The 25,519-nt window shown below is 37.8% G+C and overlaps 2 protein-coding genes and 1 long non-coding RNA gene across 12 annotated transcripts in view; 2 read left to right on the top strand and 1 right to left on the bottom strand.

Moving 5' to 3' along the window:
* PIGC (phosphatidylinositol glycan anchor biosynthesis class C) overlaps positions 1-11,859 on the top strand; it is a 44,020-nt gene extending 32,161 nt beyond the window's left edge. The window contains exons 2-3 of one of the 3 annotated variants that reach the window (XR_004272904.1): positions 5,051-7,480; positions 11,823-11,859. The gene's annotated coding sequence lies outside the window, so the exon portion shown is untranslated. Of the gene's footprint in view, positions 1-5,050; positions 11,008-11,822 lie in introns of those variants that run through there. The other 2 variants (XR_004272905.1, XR_004272903.1) reach the window with 2 other exon arrangements.
* DNM3 (dynamin 3) overlaps positions 1-25,519 on the bottom strand; it is a 549,446-nt gene that overhangs the window by 11,442 nt on the left and 512,485 nt on the right. For 6 of the 8 annotated variants that reach the window (XM_032291679.1, XM_032291682.1, XM_032291676.1 and 3 more), the window contains 2 exons: positions 19,567-19,793; positions 18,433-18,669 (listed from right to left, as the gene is read on the bottom strand). In XM_032291679.1, coding sequence (XP_032147570.1) covers positions 18,433-18,669; positions 19,567-19,793 — 464 coding nt within the window. Of the gene's footprint in view, positions 1-13,519; positions 13,786-18,432; positions 18,670-19,566; positions 19,794-25,519 lie in introns of those variants that run through there. The other 2 variants (XM_032291683.1, XM_032291680.1) reach the window with 1 other exon arrangement.
* LOC116560318 lies at positions 11,901-17,873 on the top strand. The gene is made up of 3 exons (XR_004272909.1): positions 11,901-11,922; positions 12,332-12,391; positions 12,844-17,873. It is a non-coding gene; the product is annotated as an uncharacterized LOC116560318 (long non-coding RNA).

The following is a 25,519-nucleotide window of genomic DNA, read 5'->3' on the forward strand; positions in this document are numbered from 1 at the left end:
TGTTACTCAGGCTGGAGTGCAATGGCGCGATCTCGGCTCACCGCAACCTCCGCCTCCCGGGTTCAGGCAATTCTCCTGCCTCAACCTCCTGAGTAGCTGGGATTACAGGGACACGCCACCATGCCCAGCTAATGTTTTGTATTTTTAGTAGAGACGGGGTTTCACCGTGTTGACCAGGATGGTCTCGATCTCTTGACCTCATGATCCACCCGCCTCGGCCTCCCAAAGTGCTGGGATTACAGGCGTGAGCCACCGCGCCCGGCGGGTAGTCATTTTTATACTCCCCCAAATTTGACATTTTTATACCCCCCACCACATTTGACAAAGTCTAGAAATGGAAATGTTTCTTTTTGGTAAAACTCTGCAACTGATTTTCAGAAAGATTCCTTCTGGAATTAGAGTCATGAAATTTTCTTCTGTATTAGAAATTCTAAATTGATCAAATTGAATGTCATTTCTCAGGTATGAAGAAGTGAAGTTAGAAAAATTTAAGAAAGCAATTATGAAATGTTGTTTAAAAATCATGGAGCTATAAAATTAAATTACAAGATCAAAGAAAAATCAAAGCAGAAGAGATACTGTTGATTAATGGTGAAAATATTAACTATACAAACACAAACTCATAGATATTAGTAGAGTTCCTTTTACCTCATGCACCTGAAAAATGTTTAAGAGGCTTTAAAGGAAAGCTTTCTTTGGGGAGGTGCAAAGCACTGAAATTACAGTTGTGAGCCATGGTACCCAGCTCCATTTTCATTTAAAATGGCCATATTTGTTCTTATGTCCTGAATCTTGAATCTGCATAATTTTCTTCTTTGATATGAACTTTCTGAAGGCCACAGGTCACACCCACTTAACTTGTTTCATACAGTGTTTGGCATGGTGTTACATGCAATTACATTCTAATGTCCTTTTGGTCATCTTCTGGGACTGCCAGTCAATCATTCAAGACTCACTTCAGTGAAGCCTTCTTTGACCTGCTTTACCCTCTCCTGATACAGCTGTTTCTACAGCATCTCAACAAATCTCTATTATTAGTCATCACACTGAACCACTGAGCTCTAATTAGGTTTATGTGTTATCTTCACTGATTAGAAATGAGCTGTGTCTTAATCATCTTCATGTAACTGTAGTGTCTAGCTCACTGCTTGTCATTCAGTCACTGAATGTTTGACAGCTGAATGAATGAAAGTTCCTCCTAGAATCGAGAAATAACTAGTGAATGCTTGTGATATCATTGGTCTTATAAATACAAGGATTTCTGTGAGTAAATCATAGCCATGGCAAAAAAAAAAAAAAGGCTAAAGTGACATGTAGGATTGAGATCCTTGGTGACTCTAAAGTATCTGCTCAGTTCCTCAGTAGGTATTTGGAATAAATACCAAATAATAAGCCCCCCTACCCTCAGGGAGTTTGACAGATAATTGTGTAACCTATGGAAGTATATTATTAGCAATTAACCAGTTGACTGATGGGAGGAGAGAATTGGCCAGAATTTGAAATTTAAGGAGAGAAATTCTACCAGAAGTTTTGATAATGGAATTAATTAGGGGATTTCATTAGAAAAAAAAGTTGATTTTAGACTACAAATTCAGTGAGAAGTAGGATGCAGCATGGCATGATGGATTGGAAATCGTTTCATGCATATGTGATAGCTTGGACCAAGGCTTGTAGCCAAGAGAGAAGAATGAAACTGACTTCTCTTTGATCCTTTTGTTCTTGACTTAACTGTTATTTCTCAGTCCTTCTGGACCATCCCATAGTTTTCCCCACTTCCTCTGCCTTTCTCTATCACTTCATGCTTGTGTCTTTCACAGCATGTAACCCTGTTTGTGATTATGTATTTATTTACTAGATTATTACCAGTGTCCCCCATATAGATTCAAAATTCGTTAACAAAAGAAGCCACATATTTTGCATTATTCTGTGTATTCAGCATTTGGTACAATGTGAATAGAAAGCAGTGGTTACCTATTTGCTGAATAATGGACAAATGAAAAAATGACTGAAAAGTGCCTAAACAAGATGTTTAGCCAGGCTAGATTCTAGGCTAGATCAAGGTGAGTAGGTCTAGTGAGGTCAAGGATGCTACACTTTTAAGGCATGTCTGAAGCTTATGTTTGAGGTACTATGTTTACATAGAAAGAGTCCTGGATCAGAAGTCAGAAGATGTAGATTCTAGCTCCAATTGCCAAATCGTACAATCATTAACCCATTAAACTTCTCTAGGCAGAAGTTTTCTCATCTGTGATACAGGAGACTCAGACTAGATGATCTATAACAAGACTTCCAGTTATATATTTCATACATTATTGAGCATCTAATATGTGGACTACCTCATGCTACATGACTTTAAAGAGCTCAGCATCTATTCAGTACGGAAGATAAGTAGAATAAAACAAATATGCAAGTAGCTTTACTATGGTATTCCATTTTAAGTGGAAAAATGGGGTAAACATTTGTAATTCAGAGTCTGAGAATATACTCTGGGAAGTGTGAAAATACAATAGTGTGGTCAAAGTAATGGCAAACGTGATTGTAACCACTGTATGTAAAACTTAGAAGTTGTAAGGGAATGTAAGTCTATAGTGAGTGAAACTAGAACTTAAATGATGGCTACTGAAGGGAAGAATTCAATGGTGGGGATAGAAAATAGAAATATTTAAATACTATTATGGCACAGTAAATTCTCATTAGTCTCTGCTTTAATTCTTGGACCATGTGGCTGGGACAAGAGGACCATAGTAGTAGGCAATTACAGAAAGAAGTCAAGACAAGAGACAAGGAGAACATATGGTTCTGCCATGTGCCAGGTCTATTGTTAGTCTTCTTCACTACCATATCCCATAACTTAGCATGACCTGTGGTTCTGAGTACTGTTTTTTTCTAATCAATCAGGATCACTTATTTATTATGAGCTCTTTAAGGATGTCCCTAAGGACTTGCATTTAATAGGTACTACACAGCTAGATGGTGAATTAATAATTAAAAGAATAAAAGACAAAATGTTCATGTTCTCTCAGAGTAACTATGATATCTTAGAAATATGCCTAGTTTCAGTTAAAGGAACCCATATATGTACTTAGCAAATAAAAATCCTAAAGAGCTCCTCACTAACACTTGTGGAAGAAATAAGCATTTGATTTATTTTTTTCTAAAACAATAGCAACAAAAATCTGTATGTACCACTCTACTAGAAAGCAATTCAGGGTGAATTTTCTTGATAGGCAATGCTAAGATGTTTGCCAACTTTAACACCAGAAAACATTTAAAGTTTACTGTTAAAATTCATTTCATTAGTTCGGTTCCTAACCATTCAAAGACTTTCCAAAGGCATTCATCTCACAAGGCATTCACCTCACAAGACATTCACCTCACAATAACTTTGGGGAAAGCAGTTATTGTTTTGTACCAGATTTTCCTCACTTTGTTTAGTGATGGGCTTCGTTAAGTAAGGCATTATATTAAAATGGAGCATCTTGTATCACTTAGTGTTTATTGAAACACTGTGTTATATGTGGGCAGTTTATGGTTACATAGAAGAGCCATGTTTCTGCTTTCGAATCAAAGGGAAAGATGTAATACTTGAAGTTGTATTTGTAGCTGCAGGGATAGACCTTGAACAATGACAAATTTTGTCAGAAAGTCAAATGCTCATGCAGAGTGGGTGGCATTGTGGGGGAGAAACTGGCTTTACTGATAAGAGAGAAGCATGCATCATTGTTTTCTTGCCTTATTTTATTGTCTTTTAAGAATAGAAAAACTAAAATGTATTTTAAGAATAGAAGAACTAAAATTTAAACTGCTCTTCTTTGGATTAGCTGGTCCTGAGTGTTCATGACATGAGGCACCATTTTAACAGGAGTTAAGGAAGACCTCAATAGGGCAAACTGCTTAGGTGCATCAGTTTGCAGGGTGGGTATGTAAACCACCTTTCCTCTAGCTACTTGCTTCCAGGTAGCATAATACTGATTTGTGAAATGGATTGGTCTTTCTGTCCCTGCCATTATTTCTCCTTAGGTTGGGAAGTAGGAATTATCTGACTAGTAAATGTGTAAGCCAGAATGGTTCTATGTCGCTCAGTCTTCTTCCTTTCGTATGCTTGCACTAAGATCTCATGACTTCCAGTGCAGAATTCTTTCTATTGGGCAGTTAGATTGATATGCTCTAGGCAATGGTTCTCAAACTGGACCTTGCATCAGAATTCCCTAGAAACCTTTTTAAAACATAGGTTTCTGGGTGGGCTCCCCCCACCCCCAGAGTTTCTTTCTAATGGTGTGGGTTATTTCTAACAAGTTCCCAAATGCTGCTGGTCTTGGGATGTTCAGTAGTAAAAAAAAAAAAAAAAAAAAAAAAAAATTACTTTGCTTTATTAGCAATTCAATTTACTTGCCAGATAAAGTGAAAACAAAAAAAGAAAGTGCTGGAAAATCTTAAGAAGGATGAAGAAATGGTTGTAGAAACACTTCGATACCTTTGGGAATTAGACTTAAGCACGAGTGAAAGCAGTTTTAGCCTTATGTTGTAAAGACCAAATTACTGTACTATAGTGTTTGTTGTTGTTGTTAGTCATTACCAGAAGAGTAACTACTACTTGCTTGGGGAAGCTTGTATTTGCTTATGAAAATAAATAGAAGGCAAGGATCTCTAAATGTGCATTCCAAATTCTAATCTTTGGAGAGGGTAGGTCTGAAGTCCAACATAATTAATTAGGTGGACCCAAATTAAAAGAAAGCCTTCAAAAAGATATACAAAGACTCAACATTTTTAGAGAAGATATCTGCTTAAAATGGTAGTTATTTGCATAAAAAGCATATGCAGTAGCTTCTTTTATACTACAAGTTTTACTTATTAAATATAATTGAAAGTTTAAAATATAACCCTCTCAAAATTCAGTTTACATACATCTAGGATCATGGGAGAGTTATACATCCCAGGTTTCTAAGGGCCAGTAGAATTTGATATCAACTTGTCTACCATTTTTTAACTTATTTATGATATAAAAAAAATGAAGTATTTCATCTACAAAAACCATTTTCTTTATTTTTAGGAATTGGAATGCCTTACTATTCGATGACCCTCTTGAATTATTTAACACTTCCATCATTTTTTTGAAGTTTGAGATGTGTATGTATATATTATCATCTGAACAATATTCAAAACCGTCTATGAAATGATATCACTCCTATACCTCTTATAGCTTTCCACAGCACCTGCTGAGAGCACTGTCCCAAGCAGATCAATGAGTATGAATGGGCCCAAGGATAAATCGGGTTGGAGCACACCTCTAGGTAAAATGGAAAGGCAGCTGTGATGCAGGGCCCCTACTTATTTTTGTGAATGTCTGCTCTAAGAGACCAAAGTTTGGGACATTGTTTTTTAAATTTCAGTAATGTATTTGCACTCTACTTCTTATTTGGGGCATTTTTTAATAATCAGGTTTTACATCCTAGAAGGTATCAGGCTAAAGTCAGAATAATGCTGTAACAGTCATGATTTTGTCCATATGGAAGATAATATTTTATAATTTACTGTAAGAAATACTATAGGGTGCTATTCAGCATATTTTTGGACTTTTTGGCTTTAGTAACAGAATGAGCCAATACTGTTCAAGAATAGTTTACAGTAGATGCTGGAAAGAACATAGAACTTGGAGCCCATTTAAAGGAATTAAGGAATTCTCCAATATGATTCTTGCTGTGTATTAGAGCCAGCATTTCTTTCCCCTGTGAAAATGAACCCATGATTTTATAATGTATGTCATTGGGAAAATATGAATCAATTCATGGAATTTGAAATAAGAACATAGGGAAAAAATAGTTCACAATTTTTTGATGATACAAACAGGTAATATCCTGTATAAATTAGCCTCTGAGATAAATGGTAATACAATCTGCTTTGTCACACTTTTCTTTACATTGTCCTACATATCTGACTTGGATTTCACCCATAGGTATGGTGCTAATATACCCACTATTATGGTTGCGGCAAAAAAAAAGCAGCTAAAAAATGATTTGCCCACATTAACTTTGCTCAGTTTATAATTTGTAAAAAGAATTTTACAACATTCACTCAGGCAAGTTTTCAATAGAATAGAACAAGAAAGTATGTCTAAATTGGCTTTTAAGATAAGTATCAGGCTAGCGCCAAAATAAATTTTGACTGTGGCTTGCAAATCAATTCATTTTACATTCCTTCATCCCCTCAGTAAGCCCTACGTATGTGCTAGGTACGGTGTTAAGAGGTAAAGATACAGAAATAAAGACAGTCACTGCCCAGAAGCAGTTTCTTCATGAGATGGAGAGAGACAAGTTAACTATGAGCACAGTAGGATTATGACAGAATTGTTGCTTCAGGAGTTTCAGAAACACCTGGAATCCTAGCTTAGAGTTGGAATGAGCCTGGGAGCTTGGAAGGACTTCCAGAAAGTAGGGAAGTTAAGGGGACTAGCATTCCAGGAATAGGAAAGGTACGTGCAAAGGAAAGCAAGCCAGAAAGTCCTGAATTTTGAGAATCAAGGGTTGTCTTATTCTTTATCACACATACCAAATGACTAGTTTTGTCCCAAGTCCTAATAAAGTCATGAAACAGAAAACATAGAGGATTCTTACTTATATTAAAAAGTAATTTCTAAAAAGCATTACTTTCAAGATTAACTTTTAAGTATTTTGGCCTTTGTAGTATATCACGGACAAGATAAACTGAGGGGAAGAAAGAGCTAACAGAGATGCAGAGAAGCAGAAGGCAAGAGGGACAGAGTGTGAGAAAGCATGTAGAGAAAGGAAGTGGTTTTACAGAGATTTACAAGCGATTTTGTTTCCTTTGCTCCTTTCTTCCTTCCTTTGCTCTGTTTCTCCTTTCCTGCCTCTTCCCTCTTTTCCTCCTTCCCTCCTATCTCCCTTCCATCCCCCCTCCTTTCTTTCTTATTCCTAAAGAGATCTCCAGAAACTTACATGCTTTAGAAACCTGCTCCCACGGATGGTGGATGGGGTAAACCTTTTTCTGACCCTTCTCGTCACTTGCACTCCAGGCACCAGGAGAGGGAGAAGCCAACTGCCACCATTTAGGGGAAGGAAGAGGCTGGAAAGAGGCGCTGAGAACTATCTACTGGGAGAGGCAAGTGTCCACTTCTGAGAAGGAGGACGAAATCAGGAGGAAGAAGGAAAAAGAAGAAAGGATAGGGAGGAAAAAGGCAACACTTTGAATCTTTACATAAAACTGTATAATTCATTTCTGCTTTGGGAAGATGGAAAAGACTTTTTGTCCCTTTCTGAGAGACAGCAAGAAACTTTCAAGCATGGGTATGTGATTTGGGGTAACTATGTAACTAGAAATACTGATAGAAAAATAATCTTTCCTATTCCTTTTATTTTTTTAACAACAGCAACTAAAAAGAGCATGAGGAATTTGAAGACAGAGATGAGTTGTGTAGCACCAACATTTTCTTTCTGCCTGACCTTAATATCTGATGAATTAAAAGGTCAGTTTTAAGTGCACCACATGATAGGCTTCCATCACTTTTATTAGCCCAGGTGGTAAATATGAAGAAAAATAATTATCGTTTATTAAATTATCATTCCGTGTATTTTTTTTAATCCAGCAGGAGGAGCTCTAACATGCTTTACAGCCCAAATTTTAAAAACAAAACTTTTTAAAGCTAACAGAGAAAAACAGAGAGGCATTGTGCCTTGCAGGCTGCCATGTCAGTGAACAAATATGTGACTAAGTCCAATTAAATGCTTCGTGAGAAGCCAAGGAAGCCAAGCGATGATACTCGTGGAGACAGAACGGCCCACATTTCCTCCCTTCCACGAGCCTCCTCTTTCTGATGCAGTTAAGCTGGGACTAGTCTGTAGTATTAGCTCTTACAAAAGAGGGAGCAAAAGGATGATTTCTGGGCAAGACTAGATGTAATTCTTTCCCTCTGAAAGTGTCTTATTGTTTCTAAACAAGTCTTTGACACTGGCTCAGGAATTTAAAACACATTTAAAAACAGAATTTTCATTGTTGGTTGAAGGCACTATGAAACTTCTAAAGGTTCAGTTGCTTCTACTCAGTGGTTTGTCAGAGGGTTTTTTTTAAATGAGAGAAATGCTGTGTTTGTAAAAATTGGTGCTAAAAGGGTAACGAATCATACGTCCCCTGGGCCATGTAAAGAGTCTGCAGAAAGAATTAGAGCGTTCTAACACACATGCTAACACACACACACACACACACACAAACTGGAACTCAAAGAATTTACTCAGGAACAGTGAGGAGTGTATGAATTTAACAGTTATGGGATTTTTAGGGTAAGCCTTTCCATTTTGGACAGTGTTGTGGGAGTGGAATGGATGAGTGGGCATATACGATGATCAGAATTACTTAACCTGAAGGAAATTTTCAACCAATCCATTTTAATCTCTTGCCAACAAGAAGTCAAACTTTTGTTTTACACCTTAATGGTATGCTCACATTTCAAATTTTTATACAGGCTCCTACAGAAACTTTAACTAGACCAATTCAGACCAAAGTCACTAAATAAAGCTAGTCTAGACGGAAAATCTATGAAAACCGTATGTCTTTTAGGCATCTGTCTTACAAAAACTACCATCATCCCAGAGAAATTGTTCACAAAATATGCTTTTAGGAAAACACTGCTGTACTGACCATGGAGGGCTGTACTTAAGAAGACGGCTGGACTCGGAAAGAATAAAGCCAAAATGTTTATAAATGAAAGGCTCTCATTTTCACATACATCTAACTGCCTGTAAACATTACTGAAAGGCTGGGCCAAGCAGATATCATTTATCTTACCATTATTCTAGAAGCGATCAAAAAAATTTACAGTTTTGTTCCTCCTCACTACTACAGAACATTAGACCAGGGGATCTCAAAGCAATTCTGTTCTCACCCACAGAAAACTGTTTTGAATAATGTTGTAAGTGGATGAGGCCAATAAACCAGAACATTTTCTTCTGATTATTACCTCATCCTGCTGGCCTGCCAAACACAGCTAGCAGGCAGGTGTCCGATATAAGTTACTAGAGGAAGACTGTTCTGTATAATTGGTGTAGGGATCATCTGAGAGACAAGGGAAATCAGAAGGACTAGGGTACAGAGGAAGGGTGCAATGAGAATGCAGTAAAGAGGAATATTTTAAAAGTTTGCTTTTCCAATTCAGCATTGCTTTCTGAACTAAACACAATGGTCAGTGCTACCTTCAGTATTCTAGGTATATAATGTTTCACCTTAAGATGCATTTTAATTTTAATAAGTGGTAAGACATCCACAGAAAAAAATATAAATGCAAACTTTAGTGACAAAAATAACATTCTAACTGAAAACTAAATAGCAATGGAGCCTATGAAAGTATTTATGAATTGCAAAGATTACTTGTAATCCTCTAGAATATTTTACTGAAACTTATTTCTCTGCAGAAAAGGAGATGTTGGAACAACAATTCAGTAGTAATAATTATTGGCATGAATAACTCCATTTTTTAGTCACCTAGAAGACTGTGAATGAACAATATACATCAAATAGCCACATATGGCAAAAAGGTCCTAAGTTGGAAGAGAAAGATACCAGGAAAAAAAGGGAAATCTACTAGATGTAATCAATCATACTCCAACGTTTTAAGCAAACACCAGAAACACTATTTCAATGTGTTTTATCAAAGATGTTGTGCTTTAAAATGAATTTTCAATATAAGTATGAGTTTTCAGGCATTAATAAGATAGTGATGGAGTAATTTAGAGTGTTTGAAATATTAAAATGAATAAAGCAATTATATCAGCATCCCTTATTAAAGATTCCCAGACTGAACTATAGAACATTTAAGTAAGCAAATCACAGTCTACTGATGAGTCACAGGGGTTTCTCTGGTCCATTCATTTTAGTCCTAAGTGGTACTATTGTTAGAGCTAAAACTATTTAAGTCTGCTTTCATGCAAATCATATGCAGAGCACAGATTTTAGTTTGACTTTAGACCAAGGTATTTGGCGGGAAATTACTAGAGTGGTTTTTCTAGTTAACACATTTACTAATGTTTCCTTAATTTTTCCACCCCAACAGGCAATAATTAAGGTGGAATTTGCCTCACATGAAGTTTTATTATTTTAGTCATTAAAATATTTTCCAACACTACGGAGAAGCAAAAAGCAATTTGCGTTGTTTTAAAAAATAAGTAGACATTTTCCTGAGTTTTTATAGCTTTTCCTCAGTGAATGGTATTATAATGAGAGTAGTTGGGTAGACTTTCTGGTGTAGGCCCTTGAGCATGATACTTAAGGGTAGATTTACTTGAGGGAAAAATTTCATTCACTCTTAAAATTGGCTTTGAGAATAATCCAAATGTAAACTTAAAAAACACACATGGTACAGAATGTATCTTACATAAATACCCATTCTCAAGTGGAATAATTTCATTGCATACTCTCTGGATTGCAAAATGCCTTTAAAAGTCTTTCTCATATCCTATTCTCACAAGAGGTCTCATTCTAGATGAGAAATACACTAATCTTTTGAGACAAACGAAATACTGCAAATGAATGTTATATATTTAAGTATACAGACCAACAGTAAATTTAGAAAATGTTGCCTCATGAAAATCTTAAACCAAATACAGCTAATATTTTCATGGTGAAAACAAGTGGTACATTTGATTGTAAAATAAGACCATTTCCCAAGTCATATTCAAAGCCACATAATGCCTTCTCATACTGTCTTATTTTCTCTTAGTTTGCAAAATTACCATAGAAGCTTAGGAATTCTCATGTGGTGGTGTATTTAGTTTGTGGTTATCCAGATCTTTATTCTTTTATTCTCTTTCTTAGTTGGTACATTAGCCCTTTTACCAAAGAAGCAGGGAAGGAATGGGGCTTATTTCTAAATTTCATATTCACTTACACATTTAAAAAGAGTATACCTTTTCCTGTTTTCAGGTTTAAATTAATTCCTACTGGGAGAAAAAGTTGACTTTATCAATATTTGGAACTTTACATGTCTCTAAGCAACTGAAGTTAGGAAGACCCTACCTTACTATGGATTATGAGTGATTGCGAATTTTGCTACTTGCCATTTTGATTTAACATATTTTCAGATATCTGGATGGAATTGATTCACATGAGCTGATAACTTCGACCAGAAAAAAGGAGTGGGCATTTCCTAGTGCTTATAGGAATAGTTAAAAAATAATTCCAGAAATCATAGCATTTGCTATTTGTGGTTTTGCCTGTTGTGTGGCTGTGATGCCTGAAAAGCAGCCACAGGGAAAAAAGTGCCATGAGGAGACTGCCCAAATACCTAGTGCCTTTAGACTTTTTGCCTTATGTAGGAATTCTTTCTTGGTCAAAGTTGCCATGGGATCTAAACTTGATGTAAATACTTAAATAATGTGGCATCAGTGCACATGTAAATTCTCTCAAATCCAATGCCTTTCAACGCTGCCCTCCCATCCCCCACAATTAAAATATTGGCCACACCAAAAGTGTAATATTCTTTTGGCAACAGCATTTGGTAAGCCAGATGGATTTAATTTGGCAACTTAAGGGTGTAGAGGTTCCCCCAGAGAACACTTACAATACATTGGCAATAGGAAGCTAATTTCAGTGTGGAGTGTTTTAAAATTTTACCTTTGAGCAGCAATAAAGTTATGACAGGCAGGCAAAAGCCATCAAACCCTCAGCTAAATCCTCAATGTTTTCCTTGTATTGCTGGAGGTAGGCATTTAAGGCATGTTTCAGAGTGAAAGATACAGCATTTATATTTTCATTTTTAATTTCCTGGCTTTTATCGGCTAAAGCAACTCTAGTAAATGTTATTTAAATTTTGCTTCTAGGCCTGGCATGGTGGTTCACGCCTGTAATCCCAGCACTTTGGGAGGCTACAGCGGGTGGATCACCTGAGTTCAGGAGTTCGAGACCAGCCTGGGCAACATGGTGAAACCCTGTCTCTACTCAAAATACAAAAATTAGCTGGATGTGGTGGTGCATGCCTGTAATCCCAGCTGCTTAGGAGGCTGTGGCAGGAGAATCACTCGAACCCAAGAAGCAGAAGTTGCAGTGAGCTGAGATCACGACACTGCACTACAGCCTGGGCAATAGAGACTCCACCTCAAAAAAAATTTTTTTTGTTCTAATATTTCAAAGAAAGAATGAAGAAGGCCCCTTCCCCCACCCACCAGTAGTACTTTCTTCTCATTTGTTGCTTAGATCCAATTTAGAGGTGAAAGAGCTATGACCAATGTCATGCCATGAATCATTGAAGTCGTTAAAAACATACTACAGTATCTAAAAAGAACTGTCTGAATGTGAAGGTTTCCCTGTAAAAATCATTATTTTCTTACAGTGAGAGAAACAAGAAAGTACAGCGATGAAACAGAAGTACTAGTTTGTGTGGCATCTACAGGTCTGTATCTGCTTCCTTGTATATAGGAACATTCAGCAGATTCCAACTGGTGACAATTTGCTGCTGACTGGCCACAGGAAGAATAATAATCCTTTACTGTGCATTTTTTACTGGCCAGTGGCTTTTCTGCCAGACTCCTGTCTTGGCTGTCTTCCTCTATCAGTCAGGTGAAACTCAGGGCAGGGCTGGGTCCCCTGAAACTCAGGAAGGCTTTCCCTGCAATGGGTGAAGTTTCACAATTTAGAGCTCCAAAGAGAATAATGACAGAGCTATTTGCTATTATTTGTCATGGGATGTGGAAGAAGTTTGATTAGCTTAATGCCAGTTACCACTGGGCTAACAGCAGCATATTGTTATATTTACTGCTGCCTGTCTGCATTTATGTTCCTTGTACTTTGCCTCATGTAGATCCTTTCTTATTTTCCTTTTCCTTTTGCCCTCTTGCAACATAGGATGTTTGGAAGAGTGAGATAAGGGACACATTGAAAACAGAGAGGCAATCTGAAGGCTACCTTGACACATCTGCAAAACTCCCAGATTCTGACTTTCACACTTGCATTCTGTTTCTGGGCCTCACCTAAACAGACTGCCAATCATCCGAGCCGTGGCAGGATGGAGATGTTTGTGTAAAGTAGACTCAAGTTTGCAAGGCTCAAGAAGGAAACCACCAAACTAATTTTACTTTCACTTAAACCAGATTGAAACCAAGACTTGAAGAATTAAAAACTTTGACATTAACCATTGATTCATTCCAATGAAATATTGTGTTACAGCCAGAATCATGGTGAAATTGGAATGCGGCTTTTGATGGGATATTTAATTGAGGGACTTACATTAAATTGGACGTTTTCTTTAGTGAACAGCATGTGGCCAAAATTCTATTTTCATTAAAGTATATTAAGCATCATGACAACTCATATTAAACCTGCAACAAATGATTAATTACATTTAGAGACTTCAAAACAAATGAGATGTCTTAAATAATAAGAATCAAAAAGAACATCTCAAAGTTGTTTCTATTCTTAGTAATTATATTAAAAAAATCTTTCCTTGCTGTTAAATCCAGTTGCTAAAAATAAAAACTGTTCCCTGAAAAATCAGAATGCCTAATGATAAATTTGTTTATTTGTTTTTTAAAAGAGGAGGATGGTGAGAAAAATAGAAAGCTCCTGGCTGACATCAGAAATCACAAGATGAGTTCCTCATTTGTCCAAATGACATTCAGCTGCTAAAAGAAGTCAGACTTTTAGAGGGCTGCTGAGGAGAGAGTAAGTCAGGAGGTTTCCAGTACATGACTGCAGGGGAATCAGACACAGACTAGTCACGTAAGTTGTCCATGTACCCTTAGCCCACGACTTCAGGGCTCAGCAGCTTCATCCTTCATGGCACCAAACCTTGATGTAAGGGATTCAAAGACACACTAATAAGAATAGTGAATTTGTCCTTACTCAAAATTTGGGGGACTGTCTAAACAAAACAAAACAAAACAAGGAGATCTTATCCCTCAGTGAAAGGGACTTTATGTTAATTGTCAATTATAACAATATATAAAATATGTAAAAAAGAATTATAGCACTGCAGGCCATCAAGGTCAAACATTTAAAACAAAATTAGGCTAAATTTTAAGGATTAAATGGCTTTTATCTTTGTAAAGAAAAGAATGTGTGTGTATTGATTGCCTATGTAGAATGATTTATAAATCTTCTGGCATGGTCAATTTGTAATAAATTACTGAAAATGTGGGATTATGATGAAACTCTTTAAATGTGCCAAATAAAGTCAAGGAAACCACCTAAGTCCTGGGGTGGGCATGAGTGAGACACTGGGATAATCCTGATGCTACTCTGGGGCTGTCCGTGAGGGGTGGGATATCAGCTTCCCTACGGGGCTCACCAGAGACTCCTTCAAGGGAGCATTTCTTGGTTCTTGGTTTCCATGTTGTGTTTATGTCATGTTGATAAGCTGGAGTAAAAGCCAAATCCTTTTGCATGATTCAGTTTTGTCTTTTTAAAGAGACACTATCATACTTGGTGAACAAGGGTAGTGAAAAAAATACTTATATTTTTCAACTTTTGTTTAGCTTGGAATATTGAGTGATGAGGTTAAAAAAAAGTTTCTTCTTCTTTGGTTGGAGACCCTTCCTCCCACCCTTATCCCCTTTTGACCATTGCAAAATAGCTTAGTCCAAGGAAAGGGAAGAAGACAAATGAGTGAAATAATGCCAGAGTGAGTTATTGCCAGGAAAAACACACTCGGATTCAGTTAATTTGTTCTGTTAATGTCAAAGGCTGTGATTCCCAATTAACTAATTTTAAGACCCTATATCTGAAAGTAGTTACATCAGCTCTAAAGTTAATGTCTGATGAAGATCACGATCTTCAATTAAGAGAACAGGGACCCTAAAGAGGTGGTGATGTCTGTTTAAGATCATCTTGCTAAGTAAATACACACCGGCTTGGATTTTCAAACAGCGTTTAGCCCCTTCAGAGAAGTTGAGTGGAGGTGAGAAGGGAGGGAACAATCCAGATATTTTGGCAATAGAAAATGTTCCACAAATCACTGATTTGTGTATACTCAACTTACTAATGACAGAAGCATACATACTAGTGAGTCTCTTTGGGATAGAGACGCTTCTCTAGTTCAAGTGGAATTAATTAAAACAGGCATGTAGTTTGCAATATTTCCAGCTCCCGCACCGAAAGGCTCCATGCACATAAACCAGAACAGCTTCAGCAGCTGAGAAAAGCTAGGCCAAAAATGACTCCACCACTTCTCTCCTTTCTCTCCTTTTATATTGGAATGGAAAGATACAATAATATATATTTTTTGAAAGCAGAACACTCATGGTTTCTGTACAATTGCAAGTGCTTTGATTACCTTTGAATGGGGTTAACATAAAAATATATATGCTCTTAAAAGTCAAGATCATAACTTGCTAATGAAGTCGTGAATTATCCAGAAGGAAACTATGCACAAGCACATGCCGAATGGCAGAATCTCTTGTCTCTAAAAGTTCAGTTATTGCCTTTGTAATATTAAAGCCCAACAGGGAGCTGGAGGGACACCTTTTGTGCTGTCTTGTCATGTTATAGGTTTCCAGTTTCAGATAAAAGAGGAGAAAGGGCCCTTAGAAAGTAAAAAACTTGAAAAAAATATCAAACTTCCTTCTCTGAAAGCAAAGGGTTATTTTCCTAGAGATGATGGATAATGGCATTTCGACTTTCTAAGTTTCTGATAGAGAAAATGGAGGCAAATCACAGAGGGGAAATAGAATATATTAAACAAATAGAATAAGGTAAAGTTTCAACGACCGCTTCCCTTGATTTTTTTCTTTCTCTCATTCTCTCTTCCTTTCTTTTTCTCCTTTCGTTTTTTGAAATCTTAAACCCCATTTCTGACTTGTATTTGGTAGGATCCCTGCTCTAACTTTTATTAAAAACAGACTTTATGTGGTCAGAACTCCCCATCTAAAGCTGGATTTAACAGGCATGGGGATCCTGACAGTCTTTCTTGCTCTCTCAGGTGACCACCCCCTGTGCCCTTTCCCAGGATTTCCCTCCCAAAGTGCTGAACTGGCACAGAAACTTGAAGGCTCAGCACAAAACAACCAACTTTCCTTTTTAATCCTGTACTCTCATTTCTGTTTTAAATTTGGGACTCTCTGCATGGTCAGATCAAGTAAAGTCTGGTTCTAACTTGAGAGTATTCTAGAAATTTCAAATAAGGCAACTGTCATCCTATAAATTCCCCAGTGCAATCTCATTAAATCCTGCTGCCCATGCACTGGCCATCCAGCTCAGGCTACTCATTCTCGTCCGGCTGTCTTACGTGTGTGAGCTGGAAAATACCAACAGCAACCCCACCCTGCTTAACAAGTCAGCTTAGCATTCAAAAGTTGATTTTTCTGAAGGGTACTGGCAAGCCAGCTCATTGGAAACCCACAGGTAAAGCAGTCAAGCAAGTAGGCATAACATGCATGTTCATTATCGAGGACAGGCACTACCAGGTTGCTCTGGTTTCTTCTCATAGCTAGACAGACAAAAGTAGCTCCTGCATGGGACTCCAGCCTTCCCACTCTCAACTCTTCCTCTTCCAATGGCCTCAATACCTTCCTGGTACAATGGCAGACACTTTCCCAGTCAATTTGAGATTTTCTAAAATAATAAATTGGATCTTGCTTGTAACAAGGCTAAATGCTGAAATTCATGCTTTTCACATGGAAGGGAATTCTTTTGAACACTACAGTCCAGTGGTTCTCATGTGGAGGGGAATTTTACTTCCCTAAGAGACACTGGCAGTGTCTACAGATATTTTTAGTGGTCACAACTGGGGGAGTGCAACTGAAATCTAGAGGGTAGAGGCAAGGGACGCTGCCTTATAATACACAGGACAGACTCCACAACAAAAATGTCAGTACGGATGAGGTTGAGAAACCCTGGGGTCATAGTTGGGAAATGGCTCTGGAAGCAGACTGCATGGGATTAAAGTCCAGTTCCAGTAGGGACTGGCTGAGCAGCCTTGGACAAGTTGTTTAACCTCACTACCTCATCTGTAAAATGTGGATAATAACCTATTTGTTGTGAGCTTTAAACAAAAATGTATATACAAAGTTCTTAGGGCAATGCCTAGTAACATTGAGAGCACAATAAATGTTGGCTATTACTGTTACCATTACTACTAGAAATTTAGCACCATTCCAAATAAATTACAAGCCAAGTCTATTGAATTTAGAGAAAAAAAATTGGATTGAGAATATATATGTCCTCTTTGCTTAGAACCAAAATGATAACAGGGGTAACAGCTGTGTTCTTTACAGTGTTTCAAACTCTTTCAAATACCTCATGTCATACGATCTAGGCAACAACCTTACTGAATTCTCCCTGTTTCACAGATAAAGAACTCTTGTCTCAGAGTTAATGAGGTGCCCAAGACCTTCAGTAACTCAGGTCTTCTGACTGCAAATCTCCTGCTTGTTCTTGCTGCACCACCCTGTGTGTACTAGTTTAAGATCCCCCTTCTCTTCATTACACTCAACAACCTGAAGATCAAAATAAAACATAAGTGCCACAATCAATTGGTGAGGTGGCTCAGGCTTCAGGGGTGGGTAGAAGTCACATCTGTTTTTATGGTATGTATACAGCAGATTTTCCTTCATGGAGTATATATATATTTTAAATCTCTGAATTGAATTTTAAAAAATTAACTTTATGTATGGGCTAATATTCTTTGCTATTTATACTTCTGATTTTGAGGGGGAAAAACCTTAGTACTTTATATCTTAAAAATTTCTGATTATATTCATTATGTATATTTTGACTGTATGAGTATAAAGGTGAGACTACAGCTCCAACTATGTATGTTTCTAGGTCCATTATTTATTAACTATATTGTATCACAATTAAGCCTGAAAATCTACTTATAATTGTCAACATGTATTATTTAAATGTACAATAAACTATCTTATATATGATTAGAGACTATACACAGCAATTATGCCTATGTTAAAATTTCTACGTGTAGTTTTTTTTTTTAATGCAGATCAATCAGCCAGATTTATTCAGCTTATATGAAAATTGGTAAAATTGGGTATAAGGATCACAGTTCAGAAGGCAAATGGATAAGATTCTTTATGTCAGTGGTTTTCTGGAATTCTTTTGGTAATGGAGAAGGCAAAGCCTTAGTCCATGAAACTCTCATGACCTGTGGAACACACAGCTTGCTACAATCCTCCGTAGAACTTTTGTTTCAAAGCCCTCCATCAAGTTCTCCCAACAGCTGCCAAAATGTCATTCACTGGGACCCAGTGTTCTTTAGTCCTATTTGGTTTGTGCCAATTGATAAATGAGAAATTTTAATGATCACAAGTGATTTTTAAATGGCATAACAGGGTTGGCAATTTTCCTACAGTCCCACTTCAGTGTGAAAATTGCAAACACATACGATAAGATCTTTGCAATTTTCTCTTTCAAATAAATTTTGTCTGTCATTCTACGAGAAGAGAACCAAGGTGCACCCCCACCAATTTCTGCTCCGTGCCTTACCTTGGGACACTGGGCGGGGCCCTCGTGGGTCGAGATGGAACTTGTGGAGGGGCTCCAAAGGAGTCACTGCTGCTGGGGAAAGGAGGTAATGGGCCTGGACGGAATGGGACTGGGGGAGCCCCAGAGTGGGGTCCTGGGGAGGGAATGGCAGGAGCGGGTCCTCGGCCAGATGTGGGCCTTGTGAGGGGAGCGCTTAGTGTTGGCCTCCTTTGGGTTGTGGGGCTTGGAGGAGGTGACCTGAAGAAAAAGACAAATCATGATTTTCTCACTCCTTTCTGTCTGAATTAATCTCTAAAAAGTTTTGTAACTTCCTGACTGCTTTTTAAAAATTATTTTTTGACTGAATAAGTCAGATTCATATTATGAAAGTCAAACGTATAAAAGGATGAATGGAGAAAAGTAAACTTTCCCCTCCCTACTCCTTCACTCTGTTGAAGTAACCATGGATGTTTCTTGTGCATCCTTTTCAACTGTATTCTACATTTGTATAAGTGTATATATTTTATCTATATATAGAAATTGCCTTCTATATACCATAGAACTCAGTGTTCTACAATCTCCGTTTTTTTTTTTGAGACAGAGTCTCACTCTGTTGCCCAGGCTGGAGTGCAATGGTGAGATCTCAGCTCACTGCAACCTCCACCTCCTTGGTTCAAGCGATTCTTCTGCCTCAGCCTCCTGAGTAGCTGGGATTACAGGCATGCGCTACAACACCCAGCTAATTTTTGTATTTGTAGTAGAGATTGGGTTCCACTACATTGGGCAGGCTGTTCTCAAACTCCCGACCTCAGGTGATCCGCTTGCCTTGGGGTCCCAAAGTGCTGGGATTATAGGCGTGAGCCACCGTGCCTGGACTACAACCTCCTTTTTTTAAGGCTTCTCATTAACAGGATTATCTTTCATTTCGGGACTTAATAGAACTGTCTTGTTCTTTTTAGTGACTATACAACATTCCATTGTGAGGACGCACCATGCTGCATCTTGAAGGGAGTTAGTATAATCTGATCTTTATTTCTAAATGTAAATATCTTTTCCCCCTTTTCTGTAAGTCCATCTTGGTTTAGGAAAGCACTCTCAGAAAATGGTATTGGACAAGCATGGCAGGGATCAAGGGTTGTGGGGCCATCTTCTTACCTGCGAGAGTGCTGTATCCAGGAGTCATCCACTGGAGGTGGGGCCGGAGTAGACACGGTGGCAGTGCTGATGTCCCCAATTATCCCAAGGGCTTCTTTTAGGGCTTGGTACATTCGAAGCATTTCATCCCGGCGCTGAGCCTGCTCAGCAGATTCCTCCATCAGAGTATTTTGGTCCTCTGAAGAATACAACTGTGCTAGGAGCTCTGAATTTATAAAATCTTTGACCTGTCAGATCACCACAGAGAAATAAAAACAGGAATAAATGAGTGATTGAGTGGAGGCAGAAACATGGCTGTGGCATTCAGAGTCTGCACAAAGTCCACCAAGTCCACCCTGGGAAAAGTGAAGCATCAAACATCTGTTTACTCCTATTTTGTCTCTATCCTCAGTACTGGTGATAGTAACAGTTTCCCTCTGTCTTCTGGCTGTCGACACTGAAGGATGATAGAGATGAGTACAAGAAGGCCAAACCTGGCCATCACCAAAACAGGGCCTGCAGGCTTCATGAACATTTCACAGTGTTGTCTGAAGCTGTTTGGCTTATAGAAGAGGGAAGGTACTATGAGGTAAGCAGCAGTATTTTCAACAGAAAACAGTAATGTGAAGAAACCTACATAACCACACGTTTTCTATTCCTTGGCATTCCCAGTCCTTTCTCTACCTTTTACGAAAATCACTGGAAAATTATTGAGACTCCAAGTGTCAATGTTGTCTCAAAAGTGAAATTAGCACCAGTAAGTAAATATTTATTAAATACAGAATCTTGTATAACTATGCAGGTTGATTTATAAACAAGGGAAAGAGAGGCACTCTGTTTTCCAGAAGTTTACAGTAGAAGTTAGTTAACAGTGAGGAAGACTTACATGAGGTTTCATAGTTAGCTAATATATAAAAACAAGATTAAGTATGAACGCTACGTGGGGGTGTCAGGGGAGGGGCATTTTGTTGCAGGATGAAAATGGAGAGGATGAATATGATGCACAACAGTGAGGGTGGGAGTGCCAGCCACTGTATGTCATCAACCCTAAGACACCAGTGATTTTAAGAAACACTACTATCTTTTTTAAAAAATTTACTTATTATACTTTAAGTTCTGGGGTACATATGCAGATCGTGCAGGTTTGTTACATAGGTATATACATGCCATGGTGGTGGTTTGCTGCATCCACTGCCCTGTCATCTACATTAGTCATTTCTCCTAATGCTATCCCTCCCCAATTCACCCACCCCCTGCTATTCCTCCCCTAGACCCCCACCCCAAGGCCCCGGTGTGTGATGTTCCCCTCCCTGTGTCCCTGTGTTCTCATTGTTCAACACCCACTTACAAGTGAGAACATGTGGTGAAAAACACTACTATCTTATGTGCCATCTAATAAGACAGAAAAAAAATACCATCAATCAAACTATGACAGGATGTCAAGATGCCATTGAGTATAAGATGCATCTTCATTTCAGAAATAATAAATAAAAAGAAGTGAATGTGAGAATCAATGAAGTGTGGTATATACCAAGCGCCTTCACAAGTTACATGACAATTCTCATGATACACTGATGAAACATGCATTAGTATTTCAATTTTATAGATACAGAAACAAATTCAGAGAATTTAAGTATCTTGCTCTAGGTCACACAGCATTCAGTTGAATCCAAAATCTTCTGACTTGAAGTCCAGTGCCATTCCCTTACCCCATTATCTCACTGTGATGGAGTGCTTAGAAAAGTAAATTTATGTCTAAGCATAATTGTTTTACAGTGGTGCAGCAATTAACTTAAGCCTAGTGAAAATAAACCAGTTTGGATTTTTCAGTTTCTCTGTTACATGAGCAAGCTAACTCTTATCTAGACTTATGAATATCTCTAAGAAAGGCCAAAGGCAAGTATATTTAATTGTTAAAAAATCAGATGGATAACAGAAAAGCTGTCAGATGCTCAAAATTTCCAGGTTGTAGTTAACTTTGTAATTCAGAGATGACAAAAACCTAAAACACATAGCTTTATTATGTTTTAAAGGTATCAAAACATGTAAATAATTCTACTAATCAAAAAATTCAGCTAAATCAAAGCTTTATTATGGTGAAATAGTGCTTTCTGTACATATTTTGTAAATCAAGAGTGATTCAAAGGTGAAAGTAATCTAACATACAAGATGTATTTAGGAAACCCTCTGGTGAAGTAGAAGGTTTATGTACAATAGTTGTGGAAGGTAAGTTTGACCAGGAAACCTGGGGCAGATGTGAAGGCCTTGAATGCCAAGGAAAAGTGTTTGAACTTTATTCACTTGGCCGAAAGGGGCTATGGAAAGCTTTTAAGCAAGTAAGTGAAACAATAAAAGAGAGTTTTCAGGAAAATTAATCTGGCTAACATTGAAAAAGAACTGGCAAGGTTAGTAGGGAAAATAAAGAAATCCATTAGAAGACTATTGTAGATCATTCATAAGATGGTAAGGGTTTCATTTACTAATAATGCAGTGGTATGAAAGACAGATACATGTAATGACATTGTAAGGGAATAATTAAGTGGACTTGGTGCTGTTGGGATGTGAAGGGCAAGGAAGAAAGGAACAATCAAAGACACCTCAAGCATTGACATTTGGGTGAGTGGGAAAATAGAAAATCAAAAGTCAGAAAAGAAAGTCAGCTTTAGAGAGAAGGCAGTAAATTTGGCTTTAGAAATATTTAATTCCCTTCCTTTAAAGATGCATTCACTTCTAAATGTACTTGCAGGTATGCAAGGAATCATGGTTATTTGCACAAATTTCCCACTTTTGGATGTGTATATGCACTTGGATGGATGGTGCAATTCAAAACTCAAAACCAGACAATTTTCCTGGCATTAACCATTGGTTGGGTTAAGCTCTTTAGAGGGTTTACATATTACTGGAGTATCACTTAGAATCTATTAAATACAATTTAAAAGTAGATTCTTCCAATAATAGATTTAAAGCAGAGCTGAATTAAGAATCAGGCCGGGCACAGTGGCTCAAGCCTGTAATCCCAGCACTTTGGGAGGCCGAGGCGGGGGGATCACGAGGTCAAGAGATCGAGACCATCCTGGTCAACATGGTGAAACCCCGTCTCTACTAAAAATACAAAACATTAGCTGGGCATGGTGGCACGTGCCTGTAATCCCAGCTACTCAGGAGGTTGAGGCAGGAGAATTGCCTGAACCCGGGAGGCGGAGGTTGCGGTGAGCCGAGATCGCGCCATTGCACTCCAGCCTGGGTAACAAGAGTGAAACTCCATCTCAAAGAAAAAAAAAAAAAAAAAAAAAGAATCAACTGTCAAACTATGAAATAAAATAAGGGCCTGTTTCAACGTTCATCTTCCACATCAATTATAACACACTGGAACTTGCCCACTGTACAACACAGTGGATTCAGAGCATATGCTGTGGATTTGAGTTCTAGTTCTAACACTTAGTGTTTTTGGGCAAATAATGTAAATTGTTTGAGTCTCAAGTTCCTCATCTGTAAAACAGGGATAATGGTAGAGCTACCTCAGTATTGTGAGGATTAAGGGAAATAATGAATATGAGTTGTCTAGCATGATGCCTAGCGTACAGTTAGTACCCCTTCCAAAAAATGCTGTGATTTTTACTGTCTAAAGGCTAAACTGGCATTAGGTACATAGAGGCAGGAGAATAATAGACAACTGTTGCAAAAATGCAAGTATCAAGCGACAGTTAAATAAACAATATAGGTTAACATTTTATTTTGCATTTAAGCAAAATTTTAGAGAGACTCTTCTCTCCTTCTGCTAACCTAGTTTGTGACACTACAATTGGAGTTTGGAACAAAGGTAGGGGGACTTATGGGAATTTCCAGACACTTCAGGGACTTTCTAAGAAGTCTGTATGCCAGTGGTACAAATGTTTAAATCAAGAATTCTGCATGACAATTAGGGGCCAAGTGAATCCCTTTTAGATGACAGCATTTAGAAACTACTTCACTGAACATAACAAAGTGATTATACTTAAATTTGAGATTTGAAATAATATTTATGTTTTTAATTATAACACCTTATAACCTATACATCTCCGTATGGTTTATAAAAGTTCTCACACATGAAACCTCATTCCAGCTCAAACTCTCTAGGCTAGATAAACAGGCATTACTGCACCATGTCGCTCTGCTCAGTGTAAAGGAATGTGAGGTCATTAAAAATGTTCCACATGTTTTCCTCTCTTACTTTAACCCTCTCTAGCAACCCGTAATATATTTGGATCTTAAACCTTCTTTGCTGTGACTGAGACCATTTTAAACCCTTCACAAACAGAAGAGACATTTCTATGGTTTTCCTACAGTTTCCTACATTTCAGTTACCAGGGAGACCATTTCCTTAAAATCTCTTTGTTTCTAGAATTGGAGGGCCACAGTACAGAACACAATGATACCTCTCATTCACATAACATATGTATTAAAATTTAATTGGGAAGTTTAACTTTGTCTAGTTTTGGGGAGGGGACTTAGTTAGAATTTTGTGATTCTTTGAGATCTCACAATTCTCTCATATCTACTTAGGGCTTCTTTCCTTTTCCCAGGGATTTAATTCTGCTAAAGACCAAAGAAGTTTTCCTTCTTTAAAAAGTAACATCCTTTGACTCACAAACGTAATGTTAAGCAAAAGAAGTTAGACACAAAAGGCGTATAGTATATGATTCCCAAGTGCAAAAAGAGGTGAAACTAATCTACAATTTAAGAAAGCAGAAGAGTGTTAGCCTTGGCAGGGAGTGATGATGGGAGGTAGGGGCAGAGGAGAAGAGAGTGGGGCTTATGGAGTCCTAGTCATGATCTTTTTCTTGAGCAGTGTGCTGAATTCCTGGCCGGTAGAAACAAATCAATGCTGTAAATGCCAGGATAAAGATCTGGTATTTAAGATGTACTTTCCCCTAAAATAATGAACATTTAAAATAACACTTTACTTCATACACATTAAAGTTACAGCAAATTTTGAAACTAGGGCACACGTTACTAATTTTCCACCAAAATGCCAAAGGCCGAAGAGAGTGAATGTGGACCTCCAGAGGGGTCCAGGGGTTTAGGCTGCAGCACATTCCAGTGTGAAATGGCTCTATGTTTCAAATTTTGTTTTTAAAAAAATTCCTAAAAACGTTTACATCCTCTTTTGTATTATCTGGTTTTGTTTAAATATGAGAAAGATTTAAAACATTGTTTCTCATCTTCAAATAAATCCTAATTAAATCATCAAGTAAAATTAACCCTCTGGGAAAATAACTCATGCATACCCTGTGGGCGTAGGAGTCCTCTAGTTTGAGAGCGCTGACTTAGAGTTTCCTAACCCTGTCACATACATTATCCAGTGTTCAAATGGTGAGAACATCAGACTATGAGTGAGAAGACCTGGATTTCCGACTGGATTCTGCCAACCCCAGCTGTGTGATGCTGGGCAAGTCAACCTCTCAGAACCTCAATTTCTTTACTTAGAAGCTGTGGAAAATAACGGGTATCCAATATGTGGTTGTCTGACAGGTTCAAACAGAATTATGTGCCACTTTGCCACACCAAACACATTTTTAGAATAAAGCTGGATCCACTTCATTCTTTGATGGAGGACTTCTGGTGGGGTGAGCTATGAAGAAAAGGCCATCCAAATGGGCTTACCATGGGGTGTTAAGTGTATGTTAGCTTTAAAGTCCTGAGCAAAACTCTGCTGCTTTGACTGTAGCCTGTCCAGAACCACTGTCTGTCATAAACTTGCTATTTCTTTGTGCTGCTGTTACCTGGTATGTTTAAGTAACGAAACAGCTGCTGCATTTCAATAGACAAAGGCTTACAGTATGTCTGAGGCAAGGCATTTATTGCTAGGCTTTAAACTTCTTAAACAATTCCATATGGAGACTTGAGTGGCAGAACACTTAATGTAAACTTTCAAAGGAAACTGCCCACCAAATTCTGAACTTTATGAACGTTGGCTGAAACATATTCTTTTTCA

The sequence above is a fragment of the Sapajus apella genome, unplaced genomic scaffold (assembly GCF_009761245.1).
Source record: "Sapajus apella isolate SASKATOON/1434 unplaced genomic scaffold, GSC_monkey_1.0 scaffold25, whole genome shotgun sequence".
NCBI lineage: Eukaryota > Metazoa > Chordata > Mammalia > Primates > Cebidae > Sapajus > Sapajus apella.